This window comes from Diaphorina citri, unplaced genomic scaffold, assembly GCF_000475195.1.
Source record: "Diaphorina citri unplaced genomic scaffold, Diaci psyllid genome assembly version 1.1 scaffold1, whole genome shotgun sequence".
Lineage (NCBI taxonomy): Eukaryota > Metazoa > Arthropoda > Insecta > Hemiptera > Psyllidae > Diaphorina > Diaphorina citri.
Genome location: NW_007377440.1, coordinates 412,362 through 427,928, shown reverse-complemented (window position 1 = coordinate 427,928; position 15,567 = coordinate 412,362). Strand labels below are relative to the sequence as shown.

Genomic DNA, 15,567 nt, shown 5'->3' with positions numbered 1-15,567 from the left:
AATATCCTGTGAGAATATCTGTCAAAATCTTGGAGTCTTGAATATTTTCACGAGTATATCTTTGAGTTCTTGCGGAATTTTCAACTTTAAGTACATACCCGGCCAGTTCTAGAGTCTAGAATCCAGACTTCTGGGACTCTTTTTAATTTTCATCATCTCTGCATGTTTCTCGGTGATCTCAGCTATTCTTGAAACCTCCAAATAAACCTGTATTAGGATGTAATTCTTGTCTATTTTTAGAAACAATCAGCCAAGTGACTGTAAGTCTCCTATTTACTGACTACACTGCCTATGAAAACCATCTAATTCTAGAGATCTATGTCATTTATTGCCCTAACAGATTTGTATAATTGGCAATTATCCCATCCGCTACGAGTATCAATAGGGGATCGACAGTTCCTATAAAAAGAAGTCCTACAGGTGTGAAAACTATACCAGGATTATCAGGGATGAATAATGATCAGAGGTGTTCAAGTGGATGTCAATTTTATGTTAATCCCTGTCGTCACAGCGGGATGTCTTCACGTGTTATAAAAGGGATTCTTTTTTAAAAGAGATTCTTGTTCTCTAATTTGATTTTTCATCGTCTAATAGTCTCATTTTCTTTTACTTATTTTATTATCATCAGTATCAGTGCAACTGGTGTTGATTATTGTGGCACGTCATAGTACGTCCACATTTGAATTTTTGGCTTTTGGCATATTGCCTTGGCATGACAAAGGATGGGCTCAGCCCTCTTGACTTGGGAGAAAAGAAAAGCCCAAAATCCACTTAGTTCAGACGCATTATAACATCTCAAGTTCTTGTTATGTTGACATTATTTTCTCTTACAGTTATTAAGTACTCGTAGATGCCACTCAATCTGTTTTCTTTTCTTCTGATTCGTGTGAATGAGACTTTAGTATCACAAATTTCTAGGCAAATGAAAGAAGGATTTGATTTACTTACCACAGTTCTGATTTCTATTTTACGTAGATGATTTTCCAGTTTCGTTCTTCCGAAATATCTTGCTTACTATCTTCGGTAGACCTTTACAGTTGGTAACAAAGCAATTGATTATATTATTAGGTAGGTATATTGCTGAATTTTATGGTTCATAAAACAATGAAGAAACAATAAATTAATATGTATTATTTATTTATTTATAGTAAAGTAATGCAATTTTTACTCAGATCTCATTTTTAAATCAACAAAAACAAGAAAACTTTGAAAACAGAGAGTTGTAAATTATTGATCAAGAGTGTAAAACCAATTCGACAAAAGTCCAAAACCACGACACACGTTCACTTGTCAAAAATTGGAAAGCTTTGGGAAAACTTTTGGAAAATTACTCTCAGGAAAATTCTTTCTCCCAGCATCCCTTACATTTGTGGACACGCCTTTCCAAAGTTTTCTCCAATGTGAGAAAACTCTGTTAGGGAGGGTGTGACTTTACTATGGTTTAGGATGTTATTATTATGATTTTCAATTATTTATACAACAACATAAATAATTTTACAGTATTCTCCTCTGAGAATAATTTGGGTAATGCAAGTACCATTACTTTCTCATAAGAGTAGAACCCTAGACCCTACGTCTCTAAGGAATAAGAAATGTACCTACTTACATTACTCAATCGATCCTGATACTATCTACGGACTTTCGGTTTCAAGATTTAGGATCAAAGTTGATTTTTGCTGTCTGGCTAAATAAGTTTACCCAGAAGTTTTTTCTAGAAGTTCAGAAAAAGAAGTGTCATTTCAGCCCTGAGAAAAAGACATTATGCATGATATTATTGTGTCCATTATTTAAGAGATCTTTACCTAGATTTAATAGAATATATCAACATATTTAACACTTATTTTTAAATCAAAATCATTAAAAGCATGCTTTTATTTCAGTGGATAAAAGACGAAGCAAACTGTTTGACAAGGCCGTGACAGAATGTAAGAATATCAAAGGATTACATGAAAATGAAAGTGCCTTTCTGCTCCTTGTCTAACATTGGAGCATACCTCATGTTTACATCAAAACTATTTTCTTCTAAAAATAAACCCCAGGATTTCATGATCCTATTTACATAAACATCCCCTTCATACCGTGAGTGACAAACATGCAAGCCCTTTTTTATACAGCCTATCTATCTTTAGTATTGTTTAAAGAAACTGATTTCGATATTGATAAGATCAAAATGTATATAAATGTTTATTTGTTCAGTGTTATATTCAGCAGATTTTATAGTAGGTCCTTCAATCCGTCAGCAGTGTCAGATCTTTATTGACTTGTAGAACAACAAAAAAAATATTTGTTTTGGAATGTTCTATAAGAGGAGAATTCTGTTACAAACTCCTTCTTTAGATTCTTGAACACTAATGGAATTTTTCAAGGAATGAAGCTTTCCTTGGCAACTTGCTGGTAATTAAAGGACTCTAAGGACTCATGTGAGCTCCCAGATACCTATACTTAAACTATAAATATAATTGTTTGTACATAGGGATGAACAAGAAAAAAAGAGGAACCGCTAAGTTGTATCCATAGTAACGCAATATGTTTACGTAACTTCAAACCCGAGGAATGCTTTCGAAAATAATGGAAAGTAAAGAAATGTAAACGGTCTCATCATACGCTTATCAGGAGTTGATTAGCAAACATGTGAGCAATTTCTAGTGGAGACGCCACCGGTACTTCGAATGATAGGAGATTTCGCGGAAATGTTGACTAGTAATGGCAAAGCAGTCACTGGTCTTTACAGATGAAAAGAGATTCTTCCAAGGTAGGTAAGTAATACTCTGTAGTTATTGTAATTTACTTATAATTTAGTGGGAGTACATAATATTTTACTTTTTATTTTTGTTTATTGTTATTTTTGATTTGTTCTTTACCTCGGAACTGCTTTCGCATGATCGGCTTTTGGTAGCTACCAACGCTTTTTGCAACCTTGATTTTGATTGCAAACTGATCTTTAGGTGACAAGCAAGCAGCAAGAGATGTGGGTAAAGATTTCTATCGAAGTGTAAGTTTCACGTCCTTTTACGTCCCCTCAGCCAGCCTAGTTAGCTTGGTTGGGGCGGATTTTATCCTGAAGGGATAATGTTCGCTCTCAAAACGGCTTCCACTTTAAAGTCTGTGTATTATTATACATAAAAAGATCATAATCCAAAAATACTACTAGAAATTTTCCGAAGTCAGCAACAACTTCATAGAGGCTAAAACTTCATGTAGATAGTAGGTAGTATTGCCATTTCAAGTTCATGGATTATTCTAAACAAGATGTTTTTTTTTTCTGATTTCATTGCAAAATGCACTCTATAGATACCTTTGTACTATCCTGTCCCTTCATATACCGCTGTAGTTATAAAGTCTAGAATCGCGTGAGCTTGGAAGAGCATAATAAATAACGAATTAAACTTCGGAAAGGAAACATGACTTTTAATTTGTTTTAATTTACTCATTCTAGTTCTCGTTATAAACTTTCTCTTCTCCACCGTGGTTTTCTTGGAAAATTTTCTTTTTCAATTATGTTGGAATTTTATGTCCTCATTGTCCTCGAAAACTTTGAAAGTTCCTTTCTGACTAACTGGGATGTCTGCGAACCTTCATCGAGAAATAGTGATGCCACCTAGTAAACCATTCAAAGGGTTCTTTCAAAGCTCGCAATTGTGAGTTCCGTTTCAGTTGTAGGTATGAAAGAGATGCGCCACTTTGATATGAGATTGCCATCAAATGGGCCGAAATAATCTTTCGGTCAACTTTCTTCAGGGCCTCCTCATCGTTCTGTCTTTTGCCTTGGAGTACCAGCCGTGGCCAGTTACTTTCATGGTTTGGAGATGGTCAGACATTGTCCAGCCATCTCACCTTAGGTCTCCCTCTTCTCCTTGTGTTAGAAACTTTCGCGTTTAGCAGTTTTTCCGTTCCTAATGCTGTATCTCTTAAACAGTAATCAAGCAATCTCGACAGAATTTCTTATTGTATCCCAAATCCTTCATACTGAAACCCTGGATAAAAGTATAGGTATTTAGAATCTAGTCTTTTACCTATCTCTAATATGTACAGTAAAACGTAAAGCATACTGAATGGCTTAGCGTGCTATCCCCCCATTCCCATCTATTAATACTCCTATTCCTATGAAGAACGGAAAACTAATTTTCATTTTTTGTGAAGTTTTTTCTCTGCTAGGTATAGCGGCTTATTTTTGGGGGGCCTCGATTATTTTGCCCTTTTTTAATATAGAAAATACTTCTCTTTTTCTGACGAGTTCCTCACGAAATTGCAAAAATCAATTTCATTTCCAGGTATGAGATATGAATATTTCTCTGTCCTAGCTTGGTATGTTACAAGAAATTACTGTCATCTCTTTCTCGTCTATTTTGTACCCTCTTAATATTGAAAGTAAACTTTAGGCAGTGATTTAGACAATTTTCTTAGGTATATTTTGGCTCAGACAAAAGGAAAAGATCCGACTAAGGATTGAGGATCAATAACTCCTGATAAATCAGGTACCTAAGAGTACCTAGTTAGGTGTAAGTATCCCTAGTTAGCTATCTATACCACGGAATTTCAAAATACTAATGAAGTAGAGAAAGGAGGACGATAGGAATAACTTTCTTTTGATTTTATGACAGGTTTTCTCATTTTATGACACACAGGTATCAAAGTTCTAAACGTTCATTAGTTCTGTTTATGAGTTCCATTAGTCTAATATTTATGTATCTGCTAATTTATCCCATGCCATGTTAGTCTATTTTTTTCTTACCAAAAAAGGAAGAGCATAAGGGGAAGCAGGAGTAAAACACGCGTAGGCTACATTTTTACAGAAAATTGCCAATACCTACGAATGGGTAGGTACCTATAGAATAGATAGGTATATTTTTCCCTCGTCTAAAAATAGCACACTCTGGCTGTAGACATAATGTGATGGAGTAGATAGACATAAAAGTTTATAGCTTTTTCTATTTACCCTTTCCCCATTATGGGTAAACGTTAATACAGGATGAGCAGAAAGTCTGCAAAGAACGTCAGAAAGTCTGCGAAGACTCTAAGTCTGCAAAGAACGTCATACATTGGGGAGAAATTTGATACCTAATGGCCAGGACTACATCAATGTATATTTAAATTCGATTTACCTAAGTTTAATTCTTGGACTATGAAATCTGATTTTTTTTTTTTTTTTTTTTTAATGGACCAATCAGATTCCTCAATCCAAGAGTTAAATTAAATCTAGTTTAAACTCAAATTGAGCCCCCGGATGTTTAATGATAAGCAAAAGAATACAGGATACAGGTATGTAGATAATAGCACGACTGTAAGTAGATGTAAACCATCCATTCCTCCGACACTCATTTTCCCTTTGTATTTCTATTTTCTTACTACACATTATTCCATCCACATTGAAAACAAAATAGTTAAGTTCAGTATTATTTGCTTGAAAGTTATTGCATGCCGTTGAATCAATTAGATTAGAAATAGTTTATTGAATGTCAAGATGAAACTTTGAAGCATACATATATTTCGTGTAGCAACTTTACTTTCTTAGTAACGTATAGCTCGGAAAAAACGAAGGTTCAAAGTTCAATATTCAGAAGATAAAATCATCATTATTCATAAAATTAGAAAACATTGTATTTATCATGATTATTGTTATTATATTATTATTGTTTTTCGATTCCGTTTTGTTCCATGAAACATGGAACAGGATTTATGTCATGTCGATTTGCTAATTTCCATAATAAATAATATAAAATGTTCTAAAAACTACTCCAAAATATGCTCCCAATGTTTAGTGAACTTTTGTAATAAACACTGAGCTACGTAAGTTGTATGCTTGGTAATGCCTCAGTTTATTAATTTTATTATAGGAAATACAACCATGGTATTGTAGATATTAGTATCCAACTCCCTAATGTAAGCACTATACAATCATAATATTTGTTTACGTACAACAGAAGGATTTATCATGTCCCATTGCCAAATAAATAGTTTCTGTAGAATTATGGGAGTTTTGAAATAATTTATTGTTCTACCAAAATATTACGGAATAGGTGGGTGATGTATAAGTTCAGTAAGTACTTGTAATCTATATCCTTGACTTCTTGACGTATATTTTCATGTATCCGAGTATTTTTCATGTAATCCAGGTGAATTTAGATTAGTGGGTATGACATTTTCAAATTCAAAACAAGAACAATAAAAATAATAATAATAGTAATATATATAAAAAAAAACACAATTCTATGCTGCTAATGTTGTATGATTGTATGACTTTGCAAATTCAAGGTGTGCTGAAAAAGCATGCAATAAAAAACGATGTATTTGTGGTGAAACTGAAAAGTGAGAGAAGTATAAAAATCCCGAAAAAAAAGGAAAGAAAAAACCAACAGGCAATAATAAAAATAAAAAATACATTATTACCTATACTTTGCGGATGTACCTACCTACTCTGTGGTCTGTGAACAAAGGGTTAGCTGATGTAAAAGTCACACATGTACAATGTTTAGCTTTCACGCCCTTCAATCACAAACTCTCTACACCTCTTCAGTAGCAAAATTATCTTTATTTCTATTTCAAAATTATTGGTGGATGTGCTAAATTTCTTTCATGTGCAGTTTCCTTGTTATTAGTGGATGTATCAATTTCCCTTCGCTATTTTAAGTTTTTCTTATTGCCAACTTTTGTTGTTATCAGTGAATGTGCCAAATTTCCTAATCATTGGTGGAACCGTTTTCTTTCAGAAATTTCGACGCAGTAATAAATAAATAAACAGAAAATAAATGAATAAAACCTCTTCAATAATCGTTTTTTCCTTGTCAACTCTTCGCTCAAGGATTGAAGAAGTAACAACAATCGAAATATAAACAGATCGCACCACAATAATTATTCCGCGGAAAATTATACAGTGTTGCAATTTCCTGACGTGACGTCCAGAGATTTGATATCTTTCTTGTATGACATAAATACCGGGTGATTAAAAGTCGTTGTACTTTCGAGGATTTAATAAATAATTACTTATTAAACCTCCGCAGAAGAAAGGGATTAAATTCCTGACGGGACCAAAGTTTTTCTTGGCAACACTCTTGGCTTGATGTCAGTGGCAAATTTAAGTATTTACTGTAACCAAAATCCATTTTTTCCCACCCTGTATAATGTCAATGACAAGGTGATGTATTGTAAACACGTGACTACGCGTGTTCTCAAGACACGTGAGCACGTACTCATAATATTGTCACCACGTCTTGATACTTGATTATTGTTTGATTTCTATAATTCTGATTAAATTCAACAAAAACTATCTTCTTAATTTTTCATATTTGCTGATTGCTTTTTTTCTGATGAAAATGTGTTTCTAGAATTCGTTTGAGATGGAACATATACCTACGTGAGGTTGGCCTACAAATTATAAGTACATATGAATCAGTCAGGGAAAATGGGCGGAATATGAATTACCTTTGATTGATTATGGGAAAATATTTTTATGTACCTTTATATATACTGTACGTGTATGGGATCCCAAAACAGCAAGGTAAACGATTATGTACTTACGTACAATCGACATTTCTGGGATGGTTATTAGGGAAACTTGACACATTAACCAATTTACCATTCAAAAATTTATTAATGTAAAACTTTAGAATGAAAATATCATGATAATACCTCTTTTAAATAGTAAAACAACCTCATTTGCAACCCTTTAAAATTTAAACATTAATCCCACCTTGGACTTTATTATTCCTGTTATGCAAATTGGAACGAAATTGTTTTAAAGTAAACAAAGAATTAACTTTGCACTTTTTCTACGCTTTGTCTTGCATGAAACCAAAACAACAGCAGGTTTATTTGTCGAGCTATAAATTAAAGTATTGGAAGGCAGATTATGCTGTCAGGTAAATAGCCAGGGTTTCAAAGGATCACTAGATTTCGTCTTCTATCTAAGAAAAAAAATCGTGGGGAGTTATTGTTGTTTAATATTTACGTTTCTTGTTCACTCGTTCCAAGTTCTGTGAATAGAACATTCTTTCTTTCTTTAGATTTGACTTTCTTTTACATCTAGTTGTGGAGCTCCAGTTGAGATAGTTTTCCTTTTTTTTTAGATTAGGTATTTATCGAGTACCAACTGACCCACTTTCAAGCATTGTCTCCAAGAAATGCCTAGCACAAAAATACAAATGAAGTTTATCTATCTACTTAAAATATGAGAAATCTAAATCGATTATTTTAATCAGATTGAATAATTTTACAGTAAAATACAGTCATAGTGTTCCCCTAAATCAGTATTGGTCTTTTAGTGAGATTTAAAAAGGGGGAGAAAATTTTGTGATGTTCTGCTCTTTGAAACTCTGCATCCCTCGATATTACAGTCAAGGGTAAGAGGTGAGGGAGACGTATAGATTTTCATTTTTTATATGCTAATTCCTCTATCTATTATCATGGGCAAGGAAAGGGGCTCTGCACAGCTGAGGGGTTGGCTTCGAACCCTAGGGAGACTGAAGCCTCATTTATCAAATGACACTTGTTTATCATGGGCTTGCAAGTGCTGTCCCTAATTGTTTTACTTACACCATGTGAGCCTAGCCCTTCCCTGAAATATAATTGAAATAGTCCTAAACCTTGTTCGGGGAAGGTCATTTTGTACGATGCACAATGTGCATACATCATAGCGTAATATTTCCAAGTTTATTTTTATGAGCGCCAAACTATTTGTGCTTGCTCAAAATATTAAGTATACGCACAAACTGCTTCGAGGGAACAATTAGGACAAGGTTGGAGAAAAATTTGTTAGAAAGAGAAACAAAATTTTTGTCCCTCTTGTCCAGTAGGTATGATCATTCAGGGAGGAAATGCTTCGTTTCTAGTGGGTTGTAGCCCTCAAAGAACACATTGAGAAATCTGCAAAACATTTAAGCAATAAATAACAAATAAGAGAAATGCCTTTCTGAGAGAGTCACAATTTTTCGTGCATAGTATGAAAAGGTTTCGAAAAAACCATTTCCCGTGTTAGGTATCATGTAATCCTATTTAACACCATGCTAGCAATTTCATTGTCATAAGGGCGAGACAGGGGTGTAATAGAAAGAAGGTGATACTTTATTTTTATCTCTTTAGATAGAAATAAGATTTGAGTTTGATTTTAATTGGACCAGGAATAGCATCCCGATAATGGAATAAATTGATGTGGAAATATCTCGCTCTTGTAATTGAGTAGAAAATAAATAGATTATTGTGAAGGTACATATATAGGTAACGGAATAACGTCATAAAGTATCTTTTCAAAGTATCCTTATTCAAATAATGTCTATGTTCAATAGATAAGTCCAGATTCAATTTATCGTAGGTAAACTGTCCTTTACTTATGGAAAACATTTTTCTTTATGTTTCAGACGAAATCTATATGAATCAGATCCTTCTTGAGCTCGAATGAAATTTCTTGAACCTCATCAATTCTTCCAAACATGAGAGCTGTCAAATCTGCCTCCGTCTCTTCTCACAACTCTCGCCACTCTTCTGCGTGCAGCGAGCACAGGCATCGAACCAAGACCACTGAATCACAACACAGTTCAGATCACCGCAAGGAGAATGTGGTGCCTCTCTCAAATGTATACAGCAATTCCATGATAGCCAAGACTCTTGCTAAGGAAAATCTTCTCCACCAACCTCTGCCAGACAACTTTGACGATCATCTAAACAAAATATCAGATGAAACAGTTGATAAACATGATTGTAAGAACACAACAGCGGTAGGATGCAAATGTTACGGGGTGCCAGGCCCTACACAGTGTAGCAAATTGAAAGTATACCGTCCTAAAACTGCACATGAATTGCAACGTGAAGTTACCAGACCCAGTTCTAATGAGAGATGTCCTAGAGATTGTGTCAAGGCAGACAAGAAGGAATTCTATTCTGACATAGACTATGCCTTGTGTTGGGACCTTTGCCCTCCTGGACATCCAGAACATAAAAAATCTCAGCACATAGATGGAAGCAATGGGAGTTTAGCTCCAGCTGTATTCTCATTGGTACCTTCCAGAGATCCTTCACCCTGTCTATATGAGGTCAAAAGAGATGGTCTGCAAAGTCCTGTGCCACCTCGAGCACTCAGCGCCAAATGTTGTCCTAAAACTAAACACGGTGAGGGAAGAGTTTCAAAAGCAAAGGATTGGTTGGAAACTACAGCGCCCGCTAATACAGTCAATCCTTCCGCTGTGATGACCATAGTCAAAAAACCTGAGCCACAAGAAAACTATTTCTCTTTCAAACAAGATAGGGAGCCTCCTCACGTTCAGCAGAAACCACGCTGTCCATCGTGCACATCGAATGGGAGTCGAGGCAGTAACAGAAGACGGGAACAAAGTCCTAAACCTTGGAGTAATGAAGAATTTGTAGGACAAAGACAAACCGAACATAAAAGGCCAGTGGACAAAGAAGAGATGATAGAGCAACGATTGAAACAGAGAAATATTCATAGTAGCAGTCCAAATCTTGCTGTGCACCGACCTGAAAATATAAATGGAAGTACTCATAATCACATTCCACAAGGTCACCATAAAAACTCCAATCCCAGCATTAATCACGTAGATAAATATATGAATGAAAATCCCCACGAGCATCACCACATCAATGGTCGAGAAACCCACGATCACCATGCTACACCAAATGGGCGTTCAAAGAATAGAAGCAAGGTTTGTAAGGAACCTGTTTGTCCCAGACTGCTACGAAGTCGCGACTCTTCTATAAGTTCTAATTCGAGAAAAAATGGATTCTCACCACCCAAATTGAAAAACCATTACGTGAAGAAAAGTTACTCGATCCCCACATTATCACCTCCCTTCACACTATGGCCTGGGACTACAGGACAGGATTATCCTGAACACTGGCGGTTAGCTTCGGTATATCAGCATTCATACAAACCTATCGAAATGAGGAAGAGGAATTTGCTACAATGTATTTATCAGTAGGTCAATAATGGACCAAGAAAACAAAAAATAAGTATATATTATTAAATTATTATACAATATTGTAGTTACGTAAATCATTGGGAATTTCATTTACCAGTGTGCATCAATGGAAATTTCATTCTTTCAAATTATTACCTACCTTTATCGATTTCTTCACTTCAGTTTTGTATCTGAGTAAAATATTCATGGTTTTATCACATAAACGCAAGTTAATGTTTTAAAACAATGACGAACTTTTTTCTCGGAGTCTTCCAGAGTAAAGTTTTTGAATTTTCCAAGTTTTCCACGACAAATCTGAACAGATACGAGCATTATTCTCCATACTAGTTCAAAACATGTTTTAGGTACATAAAATGTGTCATCACAAAGCAATACCTATCTTTGGTTTTACGTTACATTCATGTTGTTGCATGTCAAAGTAAATTCATTTTCTGGAAATTATATGGAAAGATTTTTTTATGTTCATTCGAGCTTTCGTATAATCATTACTCTTGTGTATTTAAATTAATAATAATGTACTAGTTGGTATAGGATGGTCAACATATACAGGAATACTATATGAGTACCCTACTTACTTACTGTAAACTCGACTAACTTACAATACAGTCAAATGTTCAAGGTCGTAAGTTATAGCTAGAGGTCAAACGTAGATTTCGATTTTACTTTGAAAATGATTTCTTCGGTGATTGTGATGGTGGTATTTGCATTATTTGGTAAATTTCTATTGAAAGGTTCGTAACTTTTATTGGTCTGAATCATCCGACTCCTAATGTACCTAGGTACCAGGATGTTGTCACTATTTTCGCACAAAGACACACATAAATCTATCGCGACCGGTGCTTTTTTCGGGTAACATGAATAACCTTATTAAGTAAAATAAAATTGTCATTTGAAACATCCTATACTTGTCAATAGTTGACGGGAAGCCTTGAAATTCGTTTGAAACCAAAAGTAATTATTATGTCGTCTACTAATTACGATATGATATCTCCAACTATTTTTTCCGTCATGAGTAGCATTTCCTTTCGGATATAAGTCAGACTTTGGTTCCATTGTTCATTCTAATATTTGCTGTCAGCCGAGAAGCCACGGTTTATTCAAATCCATTAGTTTTCTGTTTTCGAAAGTGTTTTTTGTTGGGAAAAGTTTCTATCCGACTTCGAAATGATTGTGAAAACCATCCTATCTCTACTTGTGCTCAACAGTGCTTCATTTCTACTCTACGTAAGTAACATAAAAATCAACTTTCAAAACATAGGTATATTTACAGTGATTTTAAACCTCTATCAAACCCAAAAGATTAGTTAACAAACAAATGGTGGCAAATGCAATTTTATTAAATACAAACAGTTAAACGTAGATACCTACGATGTAGAGTAGAATATTATTTCCATAGTACTCTACGTAGATACAATAAGCTAACCGTGTTTCAAAAAAGGGGAAAATCCCCTTATTTCTGCCCCTCTAGATTTTTTATCTTCAGAAGGCATTTTGCTACCAAAAGTTACCCTATTATGCTGATTTCTGGTACCCTTGTAGCCTATATCAGCTAATCTGAGGGCACGGCGGCGCGCCAGGCCAAATTCCATTGTTACCATTGGACGAGAAGAAATTATCATAAGAAAGAAGATCTACGGAAGACTTTGTTATCTAGACCTGAGCTGTTTCCTCCTCAGTCGACACAAACTTTAGCTATTGTGTTTTAGACGAGGAGGATTCAGCTCAAAGTTTATCGACCTAGAGATGGAATTGTTCTAAGAAATTAGATAAATAAAAAATCCTATCCTACTTTATTTATTTGTGTTACCTTATAGTTCTATATCACCTTTACCTTTTTACCCTACCTACCTAGGTCATCTAATTTACCTTTGTACCCTACCTCTCTCACCTAACTTCGGTACTTTCCTCCTATCCCCAGTGTTCTGCTGAAATTGACGAGAGTATGAAAGCTGTGGCCAAGATGATTCACGATCAATGCGTGGATGATTCAGGAGTAGATCCAGGTAAAGTCCATTCTGCTGACTTTGTGGACGAGTTGTCTACAAAATTTGGAAGCGCTGGATTCGAATCCCAGTAGAAGCATTAGGTAGATAACTTTTGATTAAGGCACCTGGAGAAAAAAAAATGACATTTTTCTGGGTAAAATTAAATAATTATTGAAAAATTTGTGTCTACATAAGAATCATTACAAGAGAAATAAAATAAATGATAATAATAATTGAGATGTATCTTTCAACAAAGAAAATTTGATGAGCGTTCGAGAATACTCAGATTCCCATCATCAGACCAATAAGAGGTGGTGAGAATCTGAGTATTCTCAAAAGCTCACCAAATTTTCTTTGTTCAAAGTCGAATTCCTTTTAATTTTCCTGGGCATTTTTATATTTCAGCGGTCATGGATCGAATCTTCTCCACCAAAACAATGGAACCTGATGAGAAATTCAAGGTAAGAATTCCTTGGAAAAAAGCTTTTGTGGTATAGGTAATTATAATTACCTTTTGCCAAATCAATATCAGCGTAAAGGTGTGTCCAAACATAGTCGACCGGCCGGCCGTAAATCGACGAGGTCAATCTATGTTGCCGAGGCAGTGTGAACGGTTCAGTCGACATCGATCGACGACGGCTGGTCGATCATGTGTGGACACACCTAAAGAACGATTTTCAACGAGTACCTATAAACGGCTCAATGCCTGAATTTTGTCAATTCTTAAAGATCGATTGGGAATTTTCTTTACTCTTGACATATCTAGCTATATTGCCATTGACTTGAACCTGACCGTTGTGGTAGTCCAGATCCACAGCGCTAATCATATTATAATAGTTAGGTCGATTCAAATGAAAATTAGCCTAGATTCTAGAAGATACCTTGGAAAAAATATCATAAAATACTCCACGTGGGTACATAATTATCTTGAAGCATACATTTATTGTTACCACATACCACCGTCACTAATTATTATTCACATGATATTTTCCCCCGATTTCAGTGCTACCTGATGTGCGGCCTTCAACAAATCTCTGCCGTAAGTTAAATCTCAAGATATCTTTAGTTCGATTCCAAATTAGTTTTGACTCACATTGAATCTTAAGAAGAAATACCTAATGAGGTATATGTTTACAAAACATATAAACGAACTGTCGTCCTCTGGCTGTTTGCTATGAAGTCACATAAAATTGGGGAAAGGGAAAACTTGTTTTACCTATTTCTTTAATGAACGCATTTCTCCACTGGAAAAATCCGTTGAATAAAGTAGAATAGAATAAAATCTTGTCTTCTGGCCCAAGCGAAACCATCAAAAAATGGTAATCTGCAGTTCTGGACTTAAACTATGTAGAATAGAATAAATATTAGATGTATTTTTTCCTCATCCCCTCCAAACTTTTTCAGATGGATGACGATGGAAATGTGGACTCCGAAGTCTTCATTGGTACCATGCCTGAAGAGTTCAAGAGTTATGCCATGGAGGTGGTCAAAAAATGCTCTGACGTTGGTAAGTGGATAGGGCTTAAAATTGAGTGATGTCCTGAAATTTTATAAAGAAAAAATGGGTGATTAGGTGCCTCTACTTACCCGTACCTTACACTGAGCAAAAAACACCTTTGAAACAAAGTCTTTTTGACTTGCTTTAGAAAAAAAAGGTGATTAGGTGGCCGAGAAATTATAATTTGAAAATGAAAAGGAGTCATTTTGACTCCATCGGGCATTCTAGTGTTAATGCTCTTTGTGTTTTACTTCCAGGTGGTACTAGTCCTTGTGACAAGGCCTACAATATGAATGTGTGCGCCCAGAAAGTTGATCCAAATGTAAGTACTATTTTAAGTCCTCTGGGTCAAAAAAAAGTAATATCAGTTTGTTTCTAATTTAGAAAAGAAAATGTAATTTCCCTTAATATCCCCTTTAAGTACATACATACCTATTCATCCAATTGAATGCATGAGTTTTATTTTCAACTCCTACTTAATCAATTAACCGACTTTCTTCCCTTTTTGACTTTCCAGAAATATGTTTTCATTTAAAAATGCAAGATAAGAGGTCCAATCCATTTGCGTCAATATCAACCATATCACCAGTAACACTTTGATGTCGTCTTTAACACATCTAACCGGCACCACCAGGGTTCAACTTCCTGAAACCGAGAAAAGGATTGTCAATTATTTTCATCAGATATTCCTATATAATATTAAGTGTATTTAAGTAATTGAGTACAGTCTATGGAATCAAGTAGAAATAGAGGAATCAAAAAGAAAGTAAGATTATTTACTTAGAATACTTAGTGATACATAACTTTAAGTAAGTATTGTTAAAAATAATTAATTGATCCTAGTTCTATTTTCTTTCACTTTCAACTTTTGCTTTCTGTGAAATTCTACTGTTTTTCTGTGAAAATTTATTCCATGTATAAGGAATTTTGATATACTAGGTATTTAAATACTTCTTTGATGAGAAATAAAGAAAGTCACTCCATTCTTGGAGAGTTGAATGAAAAAAAAAAAAAAATCTCTAAAAATACGACTATAAACTTGGGAGATTTTAAATCAAGAAATATTTTGTGTGAACGTATTTTTCTTCAGAAGTTCTGTTGTCTGTCAGGTTTCGTTATTTATTTAAACCTACCTAACAAATTTTATTTATAAACTTCA

The 15,567-nt window shown here is 34.7% G+C and overlaps 2 protein-coding genes across 2 annotated transcripts; both read left to right on the top strand.

Moving 5' to 3' along the window:
- The first annotated feature begins 9,370 nt into the window (after nucleotides 1–9,370).
- Nucleotides 9,371–10,989, top strand: LOC113465667. The gene has a single exon (XM_026820390.1). The coding sequence runs from the start codon at nucleotides 9,423–9,425 to the stop codon at nucleotides 10,923–10,925; it is 1,503 nt and encodes a 500-aa protein (XP_026676191.1). The 5' UTR covers nucleotides 9,371–9,422; the 3' UTR covers nucleotides 10,926–10,989.
- A 954-nt stretch (nucleotides 10,990–11,943) lies between these two features.
- LOC103507602 (general odorant-binding protein 83a-like) lies at nucleotides 11,944–15,424 on the top strand. The gene is made up of 7 exons (XM_008472437.3): nucleotides 11,944–12,149; nucleotides 12,844–12,928; nucleotides 13,316–13,371; nucleotides 13,914–13,949; nucleotides 14,315–14,417; nucleotides 14,666–14,730; nucleotides 14,926–15,424. The coding sequence occupies exons 1-7, from the start codon at nucleotides 12,090–12,092 to the stop codon at nucleotides 14,941–14,943; spliced, it is 423 nt and encodes a 140-aa protein (XP_008470659.1). The 5' UTR covers nucleotides 11,944–12,089; the 3' UTR covers nucleotides 14,944–15,424.
- Nucleotides 15,425–15,567: the final 143 nt, after the last annotated feature.

What these genes read in the sequence shown, in the direction of transcription:
- LOC113465667 (XM_026820390.1), top strand. Translation starts at nt 9,423, where the DNA reads ATGAGAGCTGTCAAATCTGCCTCCGTCTCTTCTCACAACTCTCGCCAC.
- LOC103507602 (XM_008472437.3), top strand. Translation starts at nt 12,090, where the DNA reads ATGATTGTGAAAACCATCCTATCTCTACTTGTGCTCAACAGTGCTTCA. An exon ending in GTGCTTCATTTCTACTCTAC is followed by an intron (nt 12,150 to 12,843) that starts GTAAGTAACATA and finishes TCCTATCCCCAG; the next exon opens with TGTTCTGCTGAAATTGACGA. An exon ending in TGATTCAGGAGTAGATCCAG is followed by an intron (nt 12,929 to 13,315) that starts GTAAAGTCCATT and finishes TTTATATTTCAG; the next exon opens with CGGTCATGGATCGAATCTTC.